Source organism: Saimiri boliviensis, chromosome 18 (assembly GCF_048565385.1).
Source record: "Saimiri boliviensis isolate mSaiBol1 chromosome 18, mSaiBol1.pri, whole genome shotgun sequence".
Taxonomy (NCBI): domain Eukaryota; kingdom Metazoa; phylum Chordata; class Mammalia; order Primates; family Cebidae; genus Saimiri; species Saimiri boliviensis.
This window is the reverse complement of record NC_133466.1, coordinates 42,872,475-42,900,324: the sequence shown is the minus strand read 5'-3', so window position 1 is coordinate 42,900,324 and position 27,850 is coordinate 42,872,475. Positions and strand designations below refer to the sequence as shown.

The 27,850-nt window shown below is 39.3% G+C and overlaps 1 protein-coding gene across 2 annotated transcripts in view; it reads right to left on the bottom strand.

Moving 5' to 3' along the window:
• The window catches only part of CRYBG3 (crystallin beta-gamma domain containing 3), a 134,769-nt gene that overhangs the window by 90,076 nt on the left and 16,843 nt on the right, over nucleotides 1-27,850 (bottom strand). The window contains exon 2 of one of the 2 annotated variants that reach the window (XM_039480486.2): nucleotides 21,333-21,399. The exons of the other annotated variant lie outside the window; for it this stretch is intronic. Coding sequence (XP_039336420.2) covers nucleotides 21,333-21,399 — 67 coding nt within the window. The remainder of the gene's footprint in view (nucleotides 1-21,332; nucleotides 21,400-27,850) is intronic. 2 annotated transcript variants of the gene reach the window in all.

Genomic DNA, 27,850 nt, shown 5'->3' with positions numbered 1-27,850 from the left:
ATGCATTTATCTATCTACTCTCTTTGTTACATTGGGTCCCAATACAACAAAATACAGAAAAGCATTATGGATACTGATTAATAAGATTTAGCTGTGGTCTTCAAGGAGCTTACAATCTAGGAGAATACTCATCATTATATTAGTATCACTGTGGGGGGCTTGTAAGAGATATGTACGCAATGGGAACCATAATTAACTAGTGGGGATGTAGAGAAATGATCTTCCTTGCACAGAAGAGAACATTTTAGCTTAATTCTCAAGAGTGTTAAGAGCATTCTAGACACAAGCCATGGTGCGCACAGAGACACAGAAGTTTGAAATAAGTTTACTATAGCATAGATGTGACTGAAGAAGACTGGAGCACAGAAGATAAAGAGTTTGATAAGATACCAGTTAGAAGTGCTGTAATATGGTCACAGATAACTGAGTTATCTAAATTGGACAATAATTTGAGTAGGTAAGCAAAAAAAAAGGACACGGAAAATACAAAGGGAGGCGAGAATCGGGGCTCCGGGTGAAAGAAGGTGGGGCAACAAACTATTTAGTTGTCAGACGTGAAATCTTTGATCCCTTGATATACAAGTTGACAGGTCTGATATAAACAGACATACAATTGAAGAATGCAGTTTACAATGCATGCGGGGAAAAAAGAGTAGTCACCAAAAGAGCCCTATGGAAAAAAAAGATTCATAGGCAAAAACAGTGAAAAGAAGAAACCAGTGAAAGAGATGGAGGTCAAAACCAGACCAGGTTAGTCCCTCTAGAATAGAATACCACACATCTCCAAAGAAAGAAAGAACACTTCAAAAGGCAGACGGGAGTAAAGAATGCCAAATGCCACTGTGAGCTCAAGAAAGATGAGGAGTACCTTCCTAATTGGTCTTCGAGAACACCAGCCACACAGCCACCTTGGGAATTTTGCCTTTACTTTTCTCTCTTCTTAGAATATTCAGCCCCCAGATACCTATATGACTCGCTCACTCTTACCTCCTTCAGACCTTTACTTGAAAACCATCTCATCAATGAATATTCTCTCAGCATTATCTAAAATAGCAGACCCCTCCACTGTAAAACTGCCTATCCCCCTTCTGTTTTATTTTTTCCCTTTGTACTTACTATTATAGTAAATACACATCACATACCTACAACATTTAATATGCGTTTCTTCCTTTAGGATGTAACATCCACAAAGGCAAAGATTTTTGTCTGTTTTATTCACTGCAGAATCTCTGCCACCTTGAAACATGCCTGATAATAAGAGGTGCTCAATTGTTTCTTAGTGTAATAAAAGAAGAAATTGAAAAGCCCTAAGAATGCAGGAGAAACAGTCATAACAGTTCAAGAATTCATAAGTGCAATCCAAAACTTGAGGTGCTAAATAGTGAGTAGCTAGCAAGGAAATAGGAAGAGTCAGAAGTAGACAGGTAACCTTTTCAGAGATTTTATATTAGATTTTGTCAAAGGTGTTTTAAGATCCAAGACAGAACTTACTGTTTTGTGCATCAGCTACGCTTGTTGGAAAGGGAGTGACTATGGTATAAAGGGATGGATGACAGTTTCCAGAAGCAAAGGCAGGAGGTGATGATACGAAGAGAACAATATAATTTCTAATACTTCTAATAAAGACAAAGCATTAGCATTGGAGAGAAGGACATTTTCTCTACCAAGTAAAGTGGCAGGGAGAGTGGCTAAAGCCTTATCAAGTCTGTAAGTGAAAAGACAGGAAGGTCCAACAGATGGCTCTGACCTCAGTAAAGTGAAAGGAGAGAAAAGCTGAAGGAGAAACATAAAGGTAGAGCCAAGATTTGGGTTCTCAAAATTTAGAGGATTTGAAACAATGTTTCTGGGGAATCCAACCCCAAATGCACAGGTTAAAACTATGTAAACAAAAAAGCAATTAGGTTCAGTGTAACTTTAAAGCATTTATTCATTCTGTAAATAATCACAAGACACTACTCTAGGCATTTAGATGCAACTGTCAGAAGTGTACCAAAATCCTTTCTTTTATGGAACCCACATTCTAGTGATGTCTGAACTTTTTTGCAGGTCTAATTAGCATTATTTTGTCACCTCCTTAAGCAGCTTCTGGCGTGTGATGGGTGTTGTGGCAACCGGTATAGTAAACAAGATCGCGTGTAGACAACGCTGCCCTACCCTTTGAGCAGTGAAACTGCTAAGCATCACACGTGCACTATTCCAACAGGGCCCAAAAACAGGCTGCCAGGAGCCCGACATTACCAGTGACTGTGGCCTCTTCATCAGTAGAGCTGAATGGCATACACGCACCACCCAGAAACTGGTAACAGGCCTGCCAGGTGACTACTGTCACTCATGATACTGCCCCCAGCAAAACCAAAGCCATTTCACTGCCTCCACAGACCCACATAGTCTAGGCCACTGAGGCACTCACAGATGTTGATGACATCCAAAAAAAAAAAAAATTAATGTTGTGACTACTCCATTGTGCCTATCTGGAACCAAATCCAAAGCCAGACACCCTGTATGACATCTACCAGAAAAAAAATCTTTCCCTACAAAAGCTACTCCATAAAATTGAAGGAGATACTCATTCCACCAGATATAACAATGCAGGGACACATGAAACATGAAAAAGTAACAAATGTGACACAAAAGGATACAATAATTCTCCAGTGACAGACAGCCAAGAACAGAAAATCTATGAAATGCCTAAAAAAGAATTCACAATAATGATCTTAAGGAAATTCAGCAAGATAAAAAAAAAAAAAAAAAAAAAAAAAAAAAAAAAAATGCAGATGGACAATTCAATAAAGTCAGAAAAACAATTTATGATATGAATGATAAAGTCAACAAGATAGGTATCATAAAAAAAAAAAACAAATCTTCAAGCTGAAAAATCTAGTGAATAAAATACACAATGGAGAGTATCAATAATAGATTAGATCAAGCAGAAAAAACTTCTGAACTTGAAGAAAGGCTTTTTGAAATACTCCAATCAGACAATAAAGAAGAAAGGCTTTTTAAAATGATCCAATCAAACAATAAAAAGGAATAAGGAAAGCCCAGGAAGAAAAGAGATAGGAAAAGGCATAGAAACCCTGTTTAATGAAATAATAGCTAAAAAGTTTCTAAGTCTTGGAAGAATATAGACATCTAGATCCAGGAAGCTCAAAAGTCCTCAAAAAGATTCAACCTCAAAAGGTCCTTCCCGAGGCACATTATAGTCATAAGTCGAAAGTCAACAGAGAATTCTAAAAATAGAGAAAAGTGTCAAGTCACATACAAACGAATCTCCATCAGAATAACAGCATATCTCTCAGCAAAAACCTTATTTGCAAGAAAAGAAAGGAATGATATATTCAAGTTGCTGAAAGAAAAAAAAAACTCAACTAAAAACATCTAAGCATTTGTACAAAAGAAACTTTGGAAACTGTACAAATACATTTACCCGGCAATGCCATCCCTCAGAAATGAAGGAAAAATAAAGTCCTTTCCGGATAAACAAAAACTGAGAAAATTCATCACCACTAGGTAGACTTTAAAGAAATGCTTAAGGGTGTCCTACATTTGGAAGCAAAACAGTAACTACCAACATAAAACTATAAAAGCATAGAGAAGAGAAAACTATAAAAGCATATCTTCTCTATCTTCACTGATAGAGAAGATACATAAATGAGATAAAGTAATCAAACCTTATCATGATGGAAAACCACAAAGATAAGCAATAAGGAACAATGTATATATATAAAATGATCAGAAAATAATCAACGAAATGACAAGAGTAAGTCCTTATCTATCAATAACAACCTTAAATGTAAATGGTTAAATTCCCCAATGAAAAGATATATTTATGTGAATGAATAAACAACCCAGGACTCAACTATATACTACCTACAAGAAGCTCACTTCACATATAGAGACACACACAGAATGAAAGCAAATTGATAGAAAAAGGTATTCCATACAAATGGAGGCCAAAAACAAACTACATGTCAAAAACTACAAAAAGAGACAAAGGAGGTCATTATATAATGATAAAGGGATCCATTCAGCAAAAGGATGTAAAACTTGTACATATATATGCACTCAAGACAGGAATACCCAGATATAAAAAGCAAATAGTATTAGACCTAATGGGATAGACCCAATATAATAATCGTTGGGAACTTCAAAATCCCACTCTCAACTTTGGATGTATCTAGACTTAAAAAAAAAAAAACGTAAGGAAATAGCAGATTAAATTTCACTATAGACCAAATAGACCTACCAAACATTTATACAAATAGCTACAGAATACACAGTTTTCTTATCAGCAAATGGAATATTCTTCTGAACACACTTTGAGGCCACAAATTAAGTTTCAACATTTTTTTTTTAAATGAAAATCATACCAAGTACTTTTTCTGACCACAATGCAATAAAACTAGGAATCAGTAACAAAAGAAACTTTGGAAACTGTACAAATACATGGAAATTAAACAATATGCTCCTGAACGACTAATGAATCGATAAAAAAGAAGATAATTAAAACATTTGTTTCAACAAATGAAAGCAGAAACACAATATACAAAAACCTACAGGATACAGCAAAAGCACCAGAAGAGGAAAGTTGATAGCAACAAACATCTACACCAAAAAATATTTTTTTATTTCAAATAAACAACCTAACAATACACCTCAAGAAACTAGCAAAGCAAGAATAAGCCAACCCCCAAATTAGAAGAAATAATCAGAGCAGAAATAAATGGCATTCAGACTAAAGTATAATAAAAAAGAACAATGAAACATAAGGTTGTTTTTTTATAAAAATAAAATTGATAAACCATTAGACTAAGAAGAAAGAAAAGACCCAAGTAAAAGCAGAATTGAAAAGGGAGACTGATGACTGATACCACCATAATACAAAGGATCATCAGGAATTTTTATGAATAATGATACGCCAACAAATCAAAAAAACCTAGAGGAAATGAATACATTCCTGGACATATACAATCTACCAAAATTGAAGCAAGAAGAAATAGAAAACCTGAACAGACCAATAATTAGTACCAGAGTTGAATAAGTAATAAAGTCTCCCAACAAGGAAAAGCCCTAGACTGCACAGCCTCACTGCTGAATTCTAATAAACTGTTAAACAGCACCAATTATTTGCAAACTGTTTCAGAAAAATGAAGGAGACAGAATTTTTCAAAAATTCATCATGCAAGACCATCATTATCCTGATACCAGAACCAGGCATGGACACACACACACACACACACACACACACACACAACGGGCCATTATCCTAGAATAACAAGATGCAAAAATCTTCAATAAAATACTAGCAAAGCAAATTCAACAGCACATAAAAAAGACTGTGTATCATGATAAAGTGGAAATGATGCAAAGAGAGTTCAACATACACAACTCAATAAACATCATATCAACAGAATAAAGGATAAAAACCTTTTCATCATCTGACACAGAAAAACATTTGATAAAATTTATTATCCCTTCACGATAAAAACTCTCAACAAATAAGTATATAACGAATGTACCTCAATGAAATGAAAGGCATATATGACAAATCCACTGGTAGCATCATAATAAATGTGGAAAAGTTAACACTTTTCCTCTAAGATCTGGAATAAGATAAGGATGCCACTCTTACAACTTTTATTCAATATAGTACTGGAAGTCCTAGCCAGATAAATCAAACAAGAGAAAGAAATAATGGACATCCAAATTGGTAAAGAGGAAGTCAAACCATCACTGTTGGCTGATACGGTCGTATTTCTAGAGAACCCCAAAGACTCATCCAAAAAGCTCCTACATCTGATATGTGAATTCAGAAAAATTTCAGGATATAAAATCAATGTATACAAATCAGTAGCACTGCTACACCCCAACAATGACCAAGCTGAGAAACAAATCAAGAACTCAGTCCATTTTACAACAGTTGCCAAAAACAAACAAACAAACAAAGAGCCTTAGGAATATACCTAACAAATGACATGAAAGATCTCTACAAAGAAAACTACAAAACACTGCTGAAAGAAATCATCGATGACACAAACAAATGGAAACACATCCCATGCTCATGGACGGGTAGAATTAATATTGTGAAAATGTCCATACTGCCAAAAGCAATCTACAGATTCAATGCAATTCCCATCAAAATACCATCATCATTCTTCATAGAACTAGAAAAAACAATCTTAAAATTCACATGGAACAAAAAAAGAGCCTGCATAGCCAAAGCAAGACTAAGCAAAAAAACAAATCTGGAGGCATCATGTTACTTGACTTCAAACTACACTATAAGGCTATAGTTACCAAAACAGCATGGTACTAGTATAAGATAGGCATGCTGACCAAAGGAGCAGAATAGAGAACCCAGAAATAAAGCTGAATACTTACAGCCAAATGATCTTCAACAAAGCATACAAAAACAAAGTGGGGAAAGGACATCCTATTCAACAAATTGTGCTGGGATAATTGGCAAGCCACGTGTCAAAGAATGAAACTGAATCCTCATCTCTCACCTTATACAAAAATCAACTCAAGATGGATCCAACACTTAAATAAATCTAAGACCTGAAACCATAATAATTCTAGAAGATAACATCCATAAAACTCTTCCTGACATTGGCTTAGGCAAAGAATTCATGACCAAAAACCCCCAACAGCAAATCCAACAAAAAACAAAGATAAATACATGGTACCTAATTAAACTAAAAAGCTTCTGTACAGCAAAAGAAATAATCAGTAGAGTAAACAGATAACCCACGGAGTGGGAGAAAGTCTTCACAAACCATGCATCTGACAAAGGATTAATATCTGGAATCTAGAAGCAATGCAAACAAATCAGCAAGAAAAAACAAATAATCCCATCAAAACGTAAGCTAAGGACATGAATAGACAATTCTCAAAAGAAGATATACAAATGGTCAACAAACATATGAAAAACTGCTCAGCATCATTAATTATCAGGGAAATGCTAATCAAAACCACAATTGTGATACCACAATATTTAACTATGGCAAGAATGACTATAACTAAAAAATTAAAACATCATGGATGTTGACATGGATGTGATAAAAGGAGAACACTTTTACACTGCTGGTGGGATTGTAAACTAGTACAACCATTATGGAAAACAGTATGGAGATTCCTTAAAGAACTAAAAATAGATCTACCATTTGATGCAGCAACCCCAGAACTGGGTATCTACCCAGAGGAAAAGAAGTCATTATATGAAAAAGACACTTGCACTTGCATGTTTGCAAAAGCACAATTCACAATTGCAAAATTATGGAATCCACCTAAATGTCCATCAGCCAATGAGTGGATAAAGAAAACGTGTGTTGGGTCGGGCGCGGTGGCTCAAGCCTGTAATCCCAGCACTTTGGGAGGCCGAGGCGGGTGGATCACGAGGTCGAGAGATCGAGACCATCCTGGTCAACATGGTGAAACCCCGTCTCTACTAAAAATACAAAAAAATTAGCTGGGCATGGTGGCGCGTGCCTGTAATCCCAGCTACTCAGGAGGCTGAGGCAGGAGAATTGCCTGAACCCAGGAGGCGGAGGTTGCGGTGAGCCGAGATGGCGCCATTGCACTCCAGCCTGGGTAACAAGAGCGAAACTCCGTCTCAAAAAAAAAACAAAAAACAAACAAACAAAAAAAGTGTGTGTGTGTGTGTGTGTGTGTGCGTGTGTGTGTGTGTGTGAGTGTGTGTGTGTATACACACACTCCATGGAATACTACTCAGCCATAAACAGGAATGAAATAATGGCATTTGCAGAAACTTGGGTGGAGTTAGAGGCCATTCTTCTAGGTGAAGTAACTCAGGAATGGAAAACCAAACATCATATATTCTCACTTACAACTGAAAGCTAAGCTAGGAGGATGCAAAGACATAAGAATGATAATAACGGACTCTGGGGCCTTGGGAGGAAGAGTCGGAAGAGAGTAAGGGATAAAAGACTACACAGTGGGTGCAGTGTACACTGCTTGGGTGATGGGTATACCAAAATCTCAGCAATCACCACTAAAGAACTTATCCATACAACCAAACACCATCTGTGCTCTCAAAACTATTAAAATAATTTAAATAAATAAAAATGGGCAATTAATCTGAATAGACATTTATCAAAAATGACACATAGTCAACAAGTATATGAAAAATGCTCAAGATTGCTAAATATCTAGGAAATGCACTTGAAAACCACAATGAGATACCACACCCCAGTTAGAATGGCTATTAACACAAAGACTAAAAATAGCAAACGCTGGTGAGGATGCAGAGAAAAAGGAACTGTTATACACTGTTGGTGGGAATATAAATTGGTACAATCATTATGGAAAACAGTATGGCGGCTGCTCCAAAAACCAAAAATAAACTACTATAGGATCCAACAATCCCACTTATAAATACACATCTAAAGAAAAGGAAATCAGTATGTCAAAGAGTTATCTGGACATCCATGTTTACTGCAGCACTATTTACAGCAGCCAAGTGTGGAATTAACTTGAGTGTCCAGCAACAGACAAATGGAAGAAGAAAATGTGGTTTATGCACACACAGTGAAATACTATTCAACCATAAAAAAGAAAGAATCTCTATCATTTGCAGCAATGCAGATGAGCCTGGAGGACATTATGCCAAGTGAAATAAGTCAGGAAGAAAAAGAAATACTGCATGGTCTCACTCACATATGGAAGCTAAAAAAGTTGATCTCGTAGAGGTAGAATGGTGGTTACCAGAGGCTGGGAAGGGTAGAGGAGAGGGGGATAAAAAGAGATTGGTTAATGGTTACAAAATATAAGCTAGATAGAAATAAATTCTAGAGTTCTATAGCACTTTAGGGTAACTATAGTTAACAATTATTTATTGTGTATTTTTAACAGCCAAAAGAAAAAAATGGAGTGTTCCTAGGAAATGATACATGTTTGAGGTTATGGATATGCTAATTACCCTGATTTGATAATTAAACATCACATGCATGTATCAAAATATCACTCAGTACAGCATGGATGTGTGCAATTATTTCTCAATTTTTATGTGTCAATTTTTTCAAAGCACCTGAGTAGAAAACACAGAATGGCCGGGTAATTCTTCCTTTACTGTCTCTAGCCCCTGGCTTGGTCCTCCTTTCTACCCCAGACTTCGGCTTCATTGTGCACAACAAAGGCATCCTGACTCCCCGCCCCACCTGGGTTCCTTGGCACTCTCAACTCAAATGCCCTCCACTTCCACTCCCCACCTCCCTGTCCCTTTCACTAACCCTCGCCTTCGTCTTGACACGTAACTGTGCCACCTTGAACTCTGCGTCTCAGGCATTCCCCAGTTTCCACACCTGCTCATCTTTCCAGCTCCTTTACCCAACTGTCCTGGGTGTACCCATCACACCAGTTCTCCTGCCTCATCACAGCTTCTGTCCTGATTTTTACTCTGTCCGTTTCAGTTCCCAAAAATGTTCCTATCTTTTCTATCCAGATCTCAAATATGGCCAATTCCCTCAAAGCCTCTTCCTTTTGCTCCTTGGTCATGCCTATCAGGAAAACTCCAGATTTCTCCTTTCCAAATAGGTGAATGAGTCTCACTTTTAAAACGTGCAGGGATATGCAGAGCTATACAGATTCAGGATGCCAGTCATTCATGATTTACAGCTTCAGCACAAAATCCGTCTGCAACCCCCCATTTTTCACAGCAGCGATTTCAACCCTTTCTCATATTCTTTTAGCCATCCCCTCAACTATCCCATTCATTCGCTCAGAAAACTATCAGAAAGAGTATGTCAGAAGAGTATCAGAAAGAGTATCTCAGAAGAACTCAGGAAGTCTTGTTTTTTCAGAGACCCTCCCTCACAGTCCTGACTCCACCTCTCCTCTATCTACATCACAGCAGCAACAGCAGCAGCAGCATCTAGCCCACTTCCTTCACTGGCTGTTGCAATGAAAGGAGGAACGATTCCACCTCCCAAAGCTGATTCCTCCACTAGGGCTCCAGTTCATAATCCTTGGTGTCCCTCAGGAACCTCAGTTGCTGATCTGGCCCTTCTGCAAGCTTCTACCATTCAAAAGTATATCGAGGGGCAGCCTTTTCCTCTGTCCTCATTACTCACCGCCTTAGAAAGGAGTTACCAACCCTCCCCATCTTCGTTCCCTTTACTCCCAATCACTTCCTAAGTCCCAACAATCAGGCCGTCTCCCCAATAATGCTAACCATGACTTTTCAGAGATACCATTCTAATGACTAATCAATCCAGTGAACTGTTCTTCTGTCCTGATCGTATATGATGCGTCTGCAGAATGCGAGACTGAATCTCTTCCTGAAAACCATTCTTCCTTTAGAGTCCATGGTATCACTCGGAGGTTTCCCTTCTGAATACTCTCTCCATCTCTTTCCCATGCACTTCTTACAGGTACCCCTTATGTAACACGCTCCTCTAATTTCCAGCTTAGACCAGCTTTTCCTGCATGTTCTTTTGAAATCTATTTCCCACAGACTCGAATATTTAGATGATCCTCGTATTTGTATCCCCAGCTCAGACTCCTAAACTGTCAACCAGACATCTGTCTCCACACCTGGATGCTTTACTGGACCTCAAACTCAAAACATCCCAAACTGAACTTGACCACGCTGTCTCATTTTTTCTTCTTACAGAAGGTATAAAATTCCCACTTGTTAAAGTCAGACAAAACATCAGGACACCATCACCAACACCTTGCCCCTAGAATAGTGTTACCAGTGGTCTAACTGATAACATCTGTTAATGTTATCAGTTCCACATCTGTTATCCCTCATGCTATTCTCCAGACAAAAGCCACAGCAATCTTCTAGAAGCCAAATATGATCATTCTTAAAGCCCTCGAAGCCAGGCGCGGTGGCTCATGCCTGTAATCTCAGCACTTTAGGAGGCCGAGGTGGGTGGATCACCTGAGGTCAGGAGTTCAAGACCAGCCTGGACAACACGGCCAAACTCCATCTCTACTAAAAATACAAAAATTAGCTGGGCATGGTGGCAGACACCTGTAATTCAATTACGCAGGAGGCTGAGGCAGGAGAATCGCTTGAACCCGGGAGGCAGAGGTTGCAGGGAGCCGAGATCTCCCCACTGCACTCCAGCTTGGGCAACAAGAGCAAGACTACGACTAAAAAAAAAAAAAAAAAAAACACCCTCCAACGGCTGAGTTTTGTCATCAGAATAAAATCCAAGCTCCCTGGCACTGCCCTCAAGGTCTTGGTGGATCTAGCCCCCGCGCCTTACTCTAATTTCATCTCTCACCACGTACAATGCTTGCAATACCTACTGTCTTCATAAACATTACTATTCATTCTCTTCTCCTTCCTCTCTCCCTTCCTACCTTTCTCTTTCTCACATTATCTTTGCACAGTGCTATTCCCACTCCTGGGACTTATCCCTTGCTCTCTTTGCCTGGAAAATTCCTTCTCCAATTCAAGTTTTTCAGGATGGAAATTACATTTACGTTCTTCCAGTGTGTAGCTGTAACATCCTATGTCTTCCTTGACACTACAGGATATAGGGAAACAATAATCTTACATACGTTCACTGTGAGTAGGACTATTAGCTAAATTATTAACAGTTACTAAAATTTGGCATTCATAAACTAAAACCCACTCCTTATTAAAGAATTCTAGTTAATGTTCTACTAAGACATCTAGCTGCCACATATTACTTGGAAAAGTTGCCAAAAGTTGAAATTCCACCACCAATACTTGATATTCCCAATTTCGAGAAAAATGCTTTATCAATTTATTACTGCTACTATCTTGAGTTATAGCTTAAATTATGTTTTTTGAGACAAAGTCTTGCTCTGTCACCCAGCCTGCGATGTACTGGTGCAATCTTGGCTCACCACCTCTGCCTCCCAGATTCAAGTGATTCTCCTGCCTCAGCCTGCCAAGTAGCTGATATGACAAGCACACACCCACCATGCCTGGCTAATTTTTGTATTTTTAATAGAGATGGGATTTCATCCATCTCCTGATCTCAAGTGATCCATCAGCTCCAGCCTCCCAAAATGCTGGGATTACAGGATAATGCGAAAATCTTAACATTAGTGCCTTTAATAACGGATTTCATTTGTGGTGGACTGTCTGATCAACTCCTTAGTGACTACTGATACATATTCACGTCAATATTTTCCAATAAATAGATTTTACAAGTTATGTTAAGGTGTAAAGAAGAACTGTTTATACTCCTATTGTTAAAGTAATGTTGCTTCAAAGATAACATCAGCTCGTTATCACAGAATTATTCTTTTCACTAGAAAATGACAACAGGCAAGGTATGTGGGCAACCACTTTGCCTAAATGTAGCTGGTTATGGTTTAAAACAACAAGCTATTTGTAACTTTTATATCATCATGCATCAGTGTTAGGATCAGTTCTAAGATGTAATTAATAAGTTATTACTAAGATTATTTTTAAAGCTAAAATTTTACCTTCTAAAAATGTTCTGATATACAATCAGAGTTATATCTGGGGTGTTACCTTCTCTGTTTTCAAATCCATATAATTTTTGATAAAGAGACATAGTTATATATAGCACACTAAGTGTCCTTAACCACAGGTGACCCAAAACAGTTACCTCTCATGTATTTCAGAGAAAACATATGGGTGAAAATTGCTGATCTAAATAAGAAAAGAATGAGTTATACCACATAAATGGGTATGAATATGAAGGAAGGGCTGTTGATGGGCCTTAGTGCAATGAGAAGGGAGGTAAAATACTAGATTCATTCCCATGTGTTAAGATTGGGTACTGTGGTGGTACCTCAAGAAATAGCAGGAAGTTAAAATAAAATTGTTCAACTTGGAGTGTGTCAAACTATACTCAGAGACATGAGAGGAGAGGTCCATCAAAAAGCTGGCTTTATCACCCTGGAGCTCAGAAGATATGCTGGGATAAAGGAACATACATGAGCTAGTCATTGGCCAAGATGCAGGCAGAAATCAAATCAATCAGGGCAGGTATATAAAGTGAAAAGAGAAAGGAACAAGAAAAGGAATGAGAAGAAAGCCATTCCCTCCTGTTATAAGTATTTCAGCAAAAGCACAGGGCCAGAACAATAAATGCTTTCGATTCTCTAAGAGCTTTCTGGGGCCCACTCTCATGTTCCAGAATCCATATTTGACACCTATAAAGGCAAACTTTCTCACAAAATCTAGAGTACATACATGATCCTTCATACTCAGTTTCCATATTGATAAGCTATTCCATGATACCACAATGTAGGACCATTCCAGTTATGGATGGTACCGTACAGCCCAGTCAATTTAATAATTATAAGATGTCAAGTCTCCAAACTACCATCAGCCACAATGACAGGCTTAAGCCTGGCAGTCCATTTGCTCGTGTGGACAGCAAGGTAACACACTGTGAATTTTCCATTTTGGGTACTCCAATAACATTCACTTTTTTTTTTTTTTAAGAAGCAATCAAGAGGCAAGATTTTGACTTCTAGCTAAAGTTGAATATGGTATGCCTTCTTGTATATGCCTTATTCTCTTCTTTCACTTTTTTTTTTTCAGATAGAGTTTCACTCTTGTTACCCAGGCTGGAGTGCAATGGCGCGATCTTGGCTCACTGCAACCTCCGCCTCTTGGGTTCAAGCAATTCTCCTGCCTCAGCCTCCCGAGTAGCTGAGACTACAGGCGTGCACCACCATGCCCAGCTAATTTTTGTATTTTCAGTAGAGACAGGGTTTCACCATGTTGACCAGGATGGTCTCGATCTCTTGACCTCGTGATCCACCCGCCTTGGCCTCCCAAAGTGCTGGGATTATAGGCGTGAGCCACCGGGCCCGGTCACCTTATTCTCAAACATTATACAGTATCAGTATTTCAAATATCTGCTTTCTATACTATTCATCCAGAATAAATTACCGTTTTTTCTTTTCTTTTTTTTTTTTAAGATGGAGTTTCGCTCTTGTTACCCAGGCTGGAGTGCAATGGCGCGATTTCGGCTCACCGCAACCTCCGCCTCCTGGGTTCAGGCAATTCTCCTGCCTCAGCCTCCTGAGTAGCTGGGATTACAGGCACGTGCCACCATGCCCAGCTATAATTTTTTTGTATATTTAGTAGAGACGGGGTTTCACCATGTTGACCAGGATGGTCTCAATCTCCTGACCTCGTGATCCACCCGCCTCCGCCTCCCAAAGTGCTGGGATTACAGGCGTGAGCCACCGCGCCCGGCCCTAAATTACCATTTTCAAGCAAAGGTTTACAGTATTTCTAAGTTTTAGCCAGACTTTGTATGGCAAGAAGGCAATCATTTTACTGAGTACCTACTTTATGTCAGGCATTGCACAGTACTCAACATGGTATTGCAGTTCATTCCAAAACACCTCTGTGAAATAAGGACCTGCCCTACTACAGATCAATAAACCAGGGTTCAGAGACATTAAATAAATTTCCCAAAGTTACCAAGCCACCACCTAGAAGATCTGGGATTTAAGTCCAGGCATATCTGGTTACAAAGAAGGTGTTCTTTCCATCATTACACATGTAATTTCAAAATTATGCCAAGGAGGTGGCAGGAATGGCAGAGGCAGAGAATAGGGGCTGACTGAAGCTCCAGGCAAATCATTCCCACCATCAAAAGGAAAACCTGCTGTAATCTATTTATATACGGGGTTGCAAGAACAATGACTGTTGGGGTAAGGGAGCTCTTTGTCTGAAAAAGAGACATATAAAAATCTGTGTGTTAAACTAACATGATATTGCTGCAACTATTTGCATTGCTGAGAAAAGAAGAGAGCAAGCACCAGGAGCAATGGTGTATGCCTGTCTGCAGTCCCAGCTCCTCAGGAGACGGGGTGAGCAAATTGCTTGAGCCCAGCAGTTTGAGGCCAGCTGGACACAGCAAGAACTGTCTGTTAAAAAAGAAACAGGCAAGGCACAGTGGCTGATGCCTGTAATCCTAGTACTTTGAGAGGCCAAGACGGGTGGATCATGAGGTCAGGAGATCAAGATCATCCTGACTAACACAGTGAAACTCTGTCTCTACTTAAAATACAAAAATTTAGCTCAGTGTGGTGGCACGCACCTGTAGTCCCAGCTACTTGGGAGGCTGAAGCAGTAGAATCGTTTGAATCTGGGAGACAGAGGTTGCAGTGAGCCAAGATTGCACCACTGTACACCAGCCTGGGTGACAGAGCAAGACTCCATCTCAAACAAACAAACAAACAAAGATAGCAACAGCAAGCATATACTAAAGCCATAAATATTTTTAAAATTGGTTCCATAATTAATTTCCCTTTAACCAAGACAACATTTAACACATATAAATTTGACTACCATTTCACTCTGACTGAGAAAGAGTTGAAAACCAAATAAGGAAAGAAGAGCTACATAAAATCAAAATATGAACAGATGCATATATTTATAATAGCCCTCTTACTACATAATTCTGTATTCTGAATACAGGTATTAATGTAAAGAACAATTAGTGATCATTCTTCTTCAGTGAGATGTTCTTGAGCTATAATTCTTCCATTTCTACAGGTTAATTAATAAACAATGGCAACAAAAAAATGTGGTTATTTGTAATAAGTGATTTACTTATCAGAAATAAATTTATGATTCATTAATGTGTGATATTAATATGCATTAGCTTGATACTTAATAATTTCTTTTTTTTTTTTTTTTTGAGACGGAGTTTCGCTCTTGTTACCCAGGCTGGAGTGCAATGGCGATATCTCGGCTCACCGCAACCTCCGCCTCCTGGGCTCAGGCAATTCTCCTGTCTCAGCCTCCTGAGTAGCTGGGATTATAGGCATGTGCCACCATGCCCAGCTAATTTTTTGTATTTTTAGTAGAGACGGGGTTTCACCACGTTGACCAGGATGGTCTCGATCTCTCGACCTCGTGATCCACCCGCCTCAGCCTCCCAAAGTGCTGGGATTACAGGCTTGAGCCACCGCAACCGGCTAATAATTTCATTTTATCTATAGGAATATCACAGGTATACACCAAATACTTCCTCTTAAAAGATGCTAACCCCTTCACCAAAGTTGTATGACTAATCATGAGCACCAATTCTAAAATGGGACCAGTGGTGAATTTTATATAAGGCAGATGCCATACTATGGAGAAGATGCATAATAATCATGGATGTATGAGGCCCAGGCTGGAGGCTCTATAACCTGTGGTCCAGATATAATCATTTTATTTAGCTCACGGCTCATTTCTAGAAAAGGACTTGGTGCCGTAGTTCTTTTTATGTTTTAATAGGATTTCTTTTTGATAAATGAAGCTTATGAATATAGCTTATAAATTCAGTACACGAATGGGAAGAATCATGGTACATAATTCTCTCCGAATTCTCTTGCCTCTGTTCATTACCATTGGGAGTTGTGTCATGTGACTTAACCTGAGATTTGCTTTTGTCAACTATATAAAAAAGGATACAAATTCTGCTTAACACTGGATAGAATATACATATTGATTTTTTTTCTCTTGAACAAAATACTCTAAAATGAAAGCAAAAGGGTGTGTTTTTATTTTGTTTAGTTTTGTTTTGTTTTAGTTATAAGTACAAAGACAGGAAGAGAACAGATGTAACAGGCGATACAGTTTGAATGTTTGTCCCCAGCGCTGGAGGTGGGGCCTCCAGAACTCTCATGGATGAGAGGCAGAACTCTCATGGATGGCTTTGTGCTGTCTTTGCAATAGTGAGTGAGTTCTCGTGAGATCTGTTTAAAAGTGTGTGGCAGCTCTCCCCTCTCTCTCGCTCCTGCTCTTGCTATGTGACATGTCTTCTCCTTCTTTGCCTTCTGCTGTGATTTTCACCAGAAGCCGAGCAGATGTTGGTCCCATGCTTTCTGTAAAGCCTACAGAACTGTGAGCCAATAAAACCTCTTTTCTTTATGAATGACTCAGCCGCAGTCATTCTTTACAGCAATGCAAAAATGGCCAAATACAGCAGGCAAAATATTTCAGAAAAGGTTTAGAAGGCAAAAGCAGATGGAGGCATAGTAACTGAGCAGAGAAAGCTTCTACCTAAATGACTGCAAAAAGGGACGCTGAACCTAAGGGGAACAAAACAATTCATCCCATAGCTAATCTGAAATGACTCAGGATTTGAAGAGACTACGTACCACTTAAGGCAGTGTCAGACATGGGATTAAAACTAAGTGTTTGCTTGAAAATCTTCAAATTGAGTAGTTGAGCCCCAAGGGCTCTTCCTTCACCCAGACAGTAAGATAATCCTCCCTACTTTCCACCACCAACACTCCCAAGAAAGAATAAAAGCAAAAAGCTAAAAAACATTCTCTGAAGATATTAAGGCTTTTGGAGAAACTGAATTTGAGATCAAAGGAATATCCACAGAGAAATGTCTGGAACATTGATAATCAGTCTGGAGCTCTAGATGGTAAAGACAGAGGAGCCAAAAGATGACATCAAAAGATTGGAAGCTATTACTTCAGAGGACTGACGCTGAGGAGAAGAGCAAACTTGGAGAAACATCTTCACGGAAAACTATTTAGCCAAAAGAAATCAATGAAGGAAATAGAAGGAAGTAGCCAGAGGTAGGAGTGGGACCAAGAAAGGACAATATCAAAGAAGCAAAGATAAACTAAAGAAAATTTCTGAAAACGAGAGACAGGCTTGAAAAAAAAAAAAAAAAAAAACTGTTTCAACCGGTTAAACAGAATGAGAACTGGGGAAAGGTTGCTGAATGTGGTCAACAAAAGGTCACTGGTGAACATGAATGTAACTGGTTTCATGGAACAGCTTTCATTCAATCGGTGACTACGTACTGAGCCTCCATGACACATGTGCCAGATACAGTACAAGGCTTCCAATGTCAGAGGGACTGGAAGAGACGCAGGAGTCAGAGCAGAAATCATTAGGAACCGAACAATGCTTAAGACAGACTGCACGAGGAATTCAGCGGTAAGAGGCAGGAGTAAAGCAGAATAACAGACTGAAAGGAAAGGAGGCCAGAGACAAAAAGAAAACAAAAACAGTGTTTTCAGTTTCATATATTTAAAGAGAAACACAGAGACCTGATGCAAACCAGAAGAAGCCAGTGAAGATGGAGGGACAGCAGCAGTCAAGGCCAGGCCCACGGAAAGGCAGTAAGGAAGGACACCAATACCGCCACACACTGTGTGGTCGAGCTGGGGGCTTGGGAATTTAGCCCTGCAAGAGAGAAAGGGATAAATGTTCATCTGACACAGGTAGAAGAGAGCAGGGCGTAACACAAAGTAGACATGAATGAAGCAAGAGTAAGTTTACAAGACAATGGTAGAATGTGGACTCAATTTCTGGAAGCATCTCCACTTAGATATAAAAACCTTATTAACATAAAATACATATGCCAGTAGAAGAATAGATGTAAATGTTAGAAGTAGCCACCAACGTTAACAAAACAGCAAAATTTGTGTAGCATGTAAGTGGTATTTTACGTATCAAAAATTTTATGATATACAAAGTTAATATAAAATGATCTGTTTAAAAACACAATTAATTTTTGTAGCTCAAACTTGTCTTGCAACCAACAGTCTGACATCATCACTTGGTATCTCAAGGTCAAATACAAAAAGAAGACTATATAAGGTTATGTTTACATAAATCTGTTACGGTTCAGACTCAAGTGGGAAATGCTGGACATTTTTTCTCTTATCACAGAAAGCATGATACAATTCAGGTTAACAACATAAAAGCATGGCCAAAAAAAAAATGCCAAATTGTATTGAAGTGCGTTTCAGAAAACTTCATTAGAAAGAAAACAAATGGTATGACTTCTGCCCCTTGCCAAATGAAAAATTTTCAGTTGAGACTGTTCAAACAGCAAGATAATAAATGCTGTTGCTAACTTTTTTTAAAGGCATGGCATTTAAAAAATTGTTGATGTTCGCCGGGAGCGGTGGCTCAAGCCTGTAATCCCAGCACTTTGGGAGGCGGAGGCGGGTGGATCACGAGGTCAAGAGATCGAGACCATCCTGGTCAACATGGTGAAACCCCGTCTCTACCAAAAACACAAAAAATTAGCTGGGCGTGGTGGCGCGTGCCTGTAATCCCAGCTACTCAGGAGGTTGAGGCAGGAGAATTGCCTGAACCCAGGAGGCGGAGGCTGCGGTGAGCAGAGATCGCGCCATTGCACTCCAGCCTGGGTAACAAGAGTGAAACTCTGTTTCAAAAAAAATAAATAAATTGTTGATGTTACCAAAATATGTATTTGTTATGATGTCTGGTAGCAGCAGTCCCTAAACAACTGCGTCTGCGTGGCTAGGCTAAAGAAATCCTACCAGCAGCTTCCAGAATGTTTTTTTAAAAAAAGTTACATGAGCCGGGCACGGGGGCTCACACCTGTAATCCCAGCACTTTCAGAGGCCGAGGCGGGCAGACCATGAGGTCAGGAGATTGAGACCATTCTGACCAACACGGTGAAACCCCGTCACTAGTAAAAACACTAAAAATTAGGCAGACATGGTGGTGCATACCTGCAATCCCAGATTTTCGGAAGGCTGAGGCAGGAGAACTGCCTGAACCCAGGAGGAGGAGGTTGCAGTGAGCCAAGATCACACCACTGCACTCCAGCCTGGGTGACAGAGCGAGACTCCATCTCAAATTAAAAAAGTTACATGAGCTAAAATACACAGGATGCCCCAGAAACAAAATGCCATGGTATCCTTTCTATTACGGGATAACTGAGTTTCCATACGTAAGTCACTTTATAGGCCTCAATTCACAAGAGAAACGGTCTCATGACGGCATGCTATCTTAGGGGCTGAGATGCCGAAATGAAATTCTCCTTGGCATACAGAATAAGGTAAGAATGGGCAGAAAACCTTGTTAGCATAGCATCCCAGCTATTACATTCGCCAAATACATTACTGAACTCACAAAGATGCAGCTTGCAGAGCCTCTGTAGGTGGAAAACAGCACTACTGGAAATAAGAGGCTGAATGTATCCAAGTTTGAAAACTGAAGATTTATTCGGGTGAAAGTAGGCTACAATAAACCAGCAGGTATAGGCTGAACGGGGAAAGAAGCAGAGAGCAAGAGAAGAAAAGGGAGCACGGAACCCAGGAGGGTCTGGTAAAGATCAAGAGTGAGTACAGGGGCGATGAGGGATTGAGACATGGAATGACCAACTGGTAACCAAAGAACCGTGGCAGTTGGAGATCTCGGCAGCAGGCGCCTTCCTGTAAACCAACACGGTGGTAAGTCTCGTTTACTGCCTTAGAAGTAAGAGTCTGGAGGAGGGCAACGCAAGGCATGGAAAAACTGGAAGAGCAGCAGCAGCTGTAAAGCCCACACAATGGTCAACCAGCAGGCTGGCTAACAACTGATTGCAGAAGTAGGTAAGGCATTTTCTAAAACCACGAAGAGGAGGATTTAGTAGCCAGACTCACAAAGGAGTGAAGAAAGGTAAGCAAGGTGATCTTCATTTTTTCATTTCAATAAATATTTATATTTTATTATAATGGAGAAGGCAGAAATAAAAAATTTAAACAGCTTTGTCTTTATAATGTGTAATGCACTTAGCATTATACAGTTTTTTAGAATATTAAAAAGTGCCCCATATCAGTAATGAAGAATTGAGATGACTTTTTGGTCCTTCCAATGACTACACTGATTTGTTCTGAAATCCCCAGAAAGATCAAATTTTCTCCTTGACCGTCCCAAATCATGTGTAAAGAAAGCAACTGGGACCAAAAGCCATGACTGTCGGATAGATACCAAAACATGATCACATACCTAGAAACTGGAAACAGCAAATTTCTAGAAAATCACTTATGAATAAAAACAGAGATTGCAGGGTTTAGTGATTTTCGAGGCTTTTCAACTATTGGTGGAGAATTGCCTATGCAGGTGTGTAGCTTAGCTACTTTTTGCGCTTGTCCTCTTAGAGAAGTCAAGAACGACAGGCAAGCTAAGCAAACGCATCTAACACAGAGTGATGACATGTAAAACACATTATTAACTTCTACCCTCCAAAAGCACTATTTCTTTACAGCATTTCAGAAAATTCATAAATACCAGAACTCCCTAGGAAAAACAGACCATGGAGGTCATGTGATCTGACTTACAGATTAGAAAACAAAGACACAAAGAAATGAAATGCCTCAGCTGCAGATCACACAGTCGGGCTAGTGACAAAGCCAAGAATACCCTTCTGCACACTCTCTTCCCAGAGTTTCCCCACCGGTCCAGACTCGCATCCCACCTCCTGATGCAAGTTTTGACAGAACTGCTATGGATTTCCACAAAAAGTTATTATACAGTGTTTCTTTTGAAATGTAAAATAAGATGACAAAATCTAAAAGAATTCACAGTAATTCAGGGTATTTGCTTGATATAAAATAATATTAATTTAAAACTATACCTTTACTGCGTCTGATGAAAGTACATTTTCCTTTTTCTGACTTGTGCTCATGGGTTCATTTTCAACACTGAAAAATAAAAACCACAGTTTCTTTTGAAATTGAAAGAAAATTACTAAACTAAAAGTTGTCTGTATTTAAACCCAAACTGAAAGGTCCTTTATCTTCAATGCCCAAAGACTGATACACCATGTTATACCGAGAATAAATTGATTTGAATCTCTAAACTCAAAAAAATGCATTTAAAATTTTTCATCTAGGCTTTAGATATTTGTGTGAACTCAGTGTGCCTCGTATTGTCTTCTATAGATAATCAACATCACAGTAATGATATATCTGAACCAAAGAGCACCTGCGTATGACTTTTGTAACACGGGCAAGTGCTAGTACTCTAAGATACTATTTATGTGAAGGTTCCCCACAGGCAGATCTTTTTTTAATGCCTATGCTGGGTGTTATTTGGAACAGAACGCATTTCTATTCAGCAAATCACTATAAACATATAGGCCCATCTAGTGAATTCTGGGAGTACTCAAAAATAGATGTAGGTTTACGTAGCTCCAAATGTGTTCCAGATGGCGCCTTACAATCTGATTTCTCAGATAGTTACTTCTAACTGTTTTGTCTGGAATACCCCCTCAGATGTCTTCTGGGATGACATTATAAAAGACTTCCCCAAGACACATTTAAGACTTTTTTTTTTTTTTAATTTTTTTAAGAGATGGTCTTGTTCTGTTGCTCAGGCCGGAGTACAGCGGTACAATCATAGCTCACTGTAGCTCTAACTCCAGGGCTCAAGCAATCCTCCTGGGTCATCCTCCTAAGTAACTGGGACTACAGGTGCATACTACCATGCCCAGTGATTTTATTTTTTGTAAAGATGGGGGTCTCGACTATGTTGCCCAGGCTGAACTCTTGGCCTTAAGTGATCCTCCCACATTGGCCTTCCAAAGTCCTGGGATTACAGGCATGAGTCACTGGTACCCAGCTTCCAGATCTAAATATTTACATCTCTGTTTATACATTATCCTGTTTTCATACTTTCATAATCCTAGACAAATGAAGTAGCTTCACTCTAAAGATTATTGCCGAGGACTGTGTTTAGCCTTAAGGATATAAAAATGAGCGGGTCAGGGTTTTTGCAAAACTCAGTCTAGCTGGAGACGTTAATACATAAACCTTAACAATACAGTTTCATTAGAGTTATAAATGCTAAATGAACAAAATGTTATAGAGCATAAAAGAAATAAGGAACAACCAATTCTGCCTGTCCAGTAAAGTGCCCTCAGAGGACGTGCAAAAGCATGTGGTCACAGAGAATCTGGCATTTTCCAGACACCAAGTTGTATTTGTTTGCTTTTAATATAAATCTGGAGCACAGAGCTTGCAAAAGATAGAGGTGATCCTCCAAGAGATGAGACTGAGACCAAGAGTTTGTGGATAACAGACTATGAAGACCTGGCCTGAGCCGTTACAAAATTTGACCTTTGTCCTATATGCAGTGAGAAGCTTCAACAAGGGGACAAGCATAAGCAGCGGGCGGACTACGAGTGGGCCAGATGTGGAACAGCGGTCACTGGTGGGGAGGGCCCGGGAAAGAGGAAATATCAATAGCTCAGATCAAATAAAGGCAGTCCCAAAGCAGATCGGATGGAAAGCGAAGTCACAATTTATGCCGTTTAGATTTTTCTATCCATAAAAGCCTACGTTATTATACACAGTATCCAAGAACAAATGGTCATGGTGAAAAGATAGAAACAAAAAATAAATCATGAACACTTGGAAAATACAATGGATTAAAATGTCATAAGTCTAAGTCTCTATGCAGAAACACATGGACCAAAGAGATACATCCAGACAGACCCTTAAAGCTTCTAAATGTCAATAGCAAAAGTACACGTAAAATAAATAAATAAATAAGCTGTGTGTTAAACACATTAAAAATTCTATAGAAAAAATCAGGAACAAAACAATAGAAAACACTGTACAATACAGAATTGTAACCTATACCTGTGTATAAAATAAGAATGTCTTATAGCTGCTACTTTAAAAGTTCTTACCACTTTTTTCTATTTTACGAGTCTTTATCTTTTGCCAAAAGGTTGCTTACAATTCAGTTGTTTTTTTTTTTAAGTAAATGTGAATTAATGTTGGTCTATTTAAGCTCCAATTAACAAAAAAACCCTGGCAAATATATGTAAAGAGATCATGTTACAAAAATTTCGGGTATAATTCACAATAATGCTGACCTTGGCAGGGTGTGGGGGCTCACGCCTGTAATCCCAGGGACTGAGGTGGGTGGATCACCTTAGGTCAGGAATTCGAGACTAGCCTGACCAACACAGAGAAACCCCATCTCTATCGAAAATACAAAAGTAGCCGGGTGTGGTGGCGCGTGCCTGTAATCCCAGCTACTTGGGAGGCTGAGGCAGGAGAATCGCTTGAACCCAGGAGTTTAAGGTTGCAGTGAGCTGAGATCACACCATTGTACTACAGCCTAGGTAACAAGAGCAAAGCTCCATCTCAGAAAAAAAAATAATAATCTTAATGCTGACTTTGACAAGTGAATTTTCTAACTACAATTTATTTTGAATGATCTACCTAAAAACTATCTAAACATACATCTAATTTTAGTCTCCTAGTTCATGCTTCAAGATTCCTGAAATTCTGCTTCATTTAGTGTGTTTACAGGGTTTTCTATCAACATACTAAGACTGTAAATAAAAATGGTAAAAGTTCCTTTCCTCATAGAAAAGCTCTCCAGAAAATGCAGTTGTGACTTCATGAGATTATGGCAGAACTCAGTTTTTTCAAGTTGCTGTAATTACTTCCAAACACAAACTACAAACACACACACAAATTCCAGAAAAACACAGCAATAAATCAGCATTAAGTATTGAGAAAATAATGGAAGAATTTAAGTTAAAATCACCAAAAGAAATATTACTTGGCATTTCTTAAAACTCTAACTTATTTAAGTTACATGATTCTTATTGCTAAACTGAAATTTCAAAATGTGTTGAGTTTTAAAGCAAACAACCTATTTTAAAATTTTGGTTGACTGATAAAAAAAAATCAGTGCTCTTATTAAAATGTCAACACATTTTAATACTTCTACATAAAGTATTCTTAGCATAGATAACGTTATTCATGCCCTAGCTGCAGATACAACTGGTACCTAGAACCACTTGACATTACTAGAATACACCAAAGTTTACAATCCTGCCAATCACTTTATTCTGCCACCCACAGCATCCTTCCCCACCCTAATCAACTCTAAATCCTTAGCAGATAATCTATATCAACCAATAATCTATATCTATAGCTAATAATCTATAATCTGTATTCACCAACAGCAGATAATCTATAACCAGGCCAGAAGCAGTGTGGCCTGTAATCCCAATACTTTGCGAGGCCAAGGCAGGCAGACGGCTTAAGATTAGGAGTTCGAGACCAGCCTGGGCAACATGGCAACCCTGTCTCCATTTAAAAAAAAAAAAAAAAAAAAAAAAATTAGCTGCTGCACATCTGTAGCCCCAGCTATTCAGGAGGCCCCTGTACTCTACTTGGGTGAAAGAGTGAGACCCTGTTTCCAAATAAATAAATAAATAAATAAATAAAAATCTATAACTATATATCCATTTGTGCCTGCTTACCTTCAACAGAAAACACTATTACATTGGGAACAATGTAATAATACACATTAGACTTTTGTTCTTAAGGAGGCAGTACATCAGTCTATTGAAAGAATGTGCCAGCCATTCCTATCCTCCAACATACTTCTCTAAAACCATTAAATGGGGAGTGGGGCTGGTGGGAGAAAATTACTCAACAAGAACAAGGTCATTTTCAGTTGATTTAAAAATAAAACAAAACACCACAAAATGAGAACGCAGTAGCTAAATATACTCAAAAAACAGTGAATACTTAGATGTCTGCTTAGTACAAATAAAAAATAAAAAGATCAAAAAACTTGGCGTGATATTTTCAGTCTCTTAAAAAATAAATACAAAGGAAAGAGAAACCTGTTCAACTCAAATTTCATAAGAAACTACAATCCGTTCCTATTGTTTGCTCACAATTTAACCCCCTTTGGGACCCAGGGTATCTCAATTAGGAATATTTTTAGAAAGCACACATTTTACTCACGGCAGGGGGTGAAGAGCAGAATTCAAAATCACAGGTAGGCACAAATAAAACCACTCTGTATTTCCAAATAGCCTCATCTTAGCTAACAGAACATTAAGAATTAATGTTAATTATTTAATTTTTCAAAATAGCTCAAATATGAAGGTCAATGGAACACAAAAGTTCCTTATTTTTCACGCAACTTTATTTGGACCATGGCTGAAAATGAATCCAACACATAGCCATTTAGTTTTTATGTAACTTTCTGCCAGACATAAAATATTTTTCAGTGGCAATGAAAAAAAGGGTGACTTTAACTTTCTGAAGTTCAAATAATTCCCATAAAGGAGAGCTCCCAACCTGTTACTTAGGATATATTCTTTTCTTAAAACTAAATTTTGACGAGATTTCCGCTGCAGATAAGCAGCGGAAAACTGGGCCCAAGAACTCACTCACCCACTCACCAAATGAGTAGTGCACACACGTATGTGCCAGGCACTGTTCTTGAGGCTGGGGGTTGCATGATGTACAAACCAGACAAGGTCCTTGCCCTCACTCTTTCAGAACTCTTGTCTATATGCATCAGAATCACCTGTGGCAGCTATGTTTCTGAAAACGATTTCTGGGCCTGTCAAGGAATCCAACCGGAATGGGGCCCAGGAATCTATATTCTGAGCTACAAATCACCCTTTACCCCAAGTTGTTCTAATGCAGGTGGCCCTCTGACCCCATTCTTGATAAACAATAGTCTGAGAGCCTCTCTCTTTTTTTTTTTTTTGAGATGGAGTCTTGTTCTGTCACCAGGCTGGAGTGCAGTGGCGCAATCTCCACTCACTGCAACCTCCGCCTCCTGGGTTCAAGTGATTCTTCTGCCTCAGCCTCCCGAGCAGCTGGGACTACAGGCGCGTGCTACCACACCCGGCTAGTTTTTGTGTTTTTAGTAAAGACGGGGTTTCATCATGGCCAGGATGGTCTCGATCTCTTGACCTCATGATCTGCCCAACTCGGCCTCCCAGAGTGCTGGGATTACAGGCGTGAGCCACCACGCCCAGCTGAGCCTCCCTATCTTAAACTGACATCAATAACTGATAGCTGTAGAGGGAAGAGAAAAATCTGGCCAGGAGGATCTCCACTTATTATTTAAATATGTTAAGTGTTGCTACGTAAAAGATAAGGTAGCAATTATTTAGAAAACACTAACCGTTTTCCAACACTGCTGTTCATCAAAGCTCCTCAATCCAGAAAAGAGATGTTGCCCTAATGAGCACAGACAGCACTGAAAGTATAGAGTGGGACCTGGAAGGAAAAAAAATCCCCCTCTCAGTCCATACTGCAGACTAGAGCACAAGGGAAGCTTCCGGGCCTCTCCCAGAGTGAAGCTCTCCTCTCCTCCTGTAATGTACCTACTGGGCACCTCCTCCTCCCATGCCTTTCTCATTCATACATAACTGTGACTGCGTCAGGAAAATCTGGAAATGGTGAAGACCTGAATACAGCTTCCATAACCGTCTTCCGGAGGCTTGCCTACTTCTCTGTGAGAGTCTATGGATTCTTGCCATTTCGAGGGAGGAAGTAATCTTTGGTGCTCATGCCATCAGTAGCAGTAATTCAGAGCACCCCCAAATCCAAGGTCACTTAACATAAAGCAGTCCCCAGTTTGGGAACGCCATGACATCTAAACAGCCCAGCCCAGCTCCTCTGTCCTCAGGGACACTTCTCCACTTCCAGGGCCAATTTATCTCCTGTTTCCAACCCCTGCTCAAAACTGATGCTGCCGGAAGTTATCCTCCCACTTGAGATTTCATTTCTACTACGTGAGGTGTGGTCTACAGTAGAAGAATCAGCAATACTGTTGAGAACAGAGAAAAAGAATCAGGGAAAATCTCCCCATCATTGTATCTTCCCTCACTGTTGTAAAACGGCGCTGGCCGCAGAAGCCTGGTCCACTCGGCAGCACCTTCCCTTCCAGCCCAGCTTCATGAGGCCTTTCCTTCCTGGCATGTCCCTCCTCACACAGAGCCCACCGGACCCAACTCCTGTGATGAAGTCCTAAAAGTAGCCAGAATCTAGCCTCCCCTTGAAATGTGATCAAGTAATACCCCAGTCTTTCAGGTGAGACTTTTCCTTGGACTAAATGAAAAATAATGCATAACAGGACAGGCTCTTTACCGACCCACTCACTCTCCCACTGTCATAAGTAGTAAAATGCTTTGCAGCAACTCAGAATGGACTTCTTGAGGACGAAATGCACTGCAGTCAAAATGAACGTTTTGGGATCTGATTTTACAACTATGTAAATTAAAAAGTTTCCGACCAGCTCTTATTAGATCTCTGCCAGATCTAAAATCCCACATTGCTGTGATCTACAACAGACGGAAAGGGGAAAAGAAAG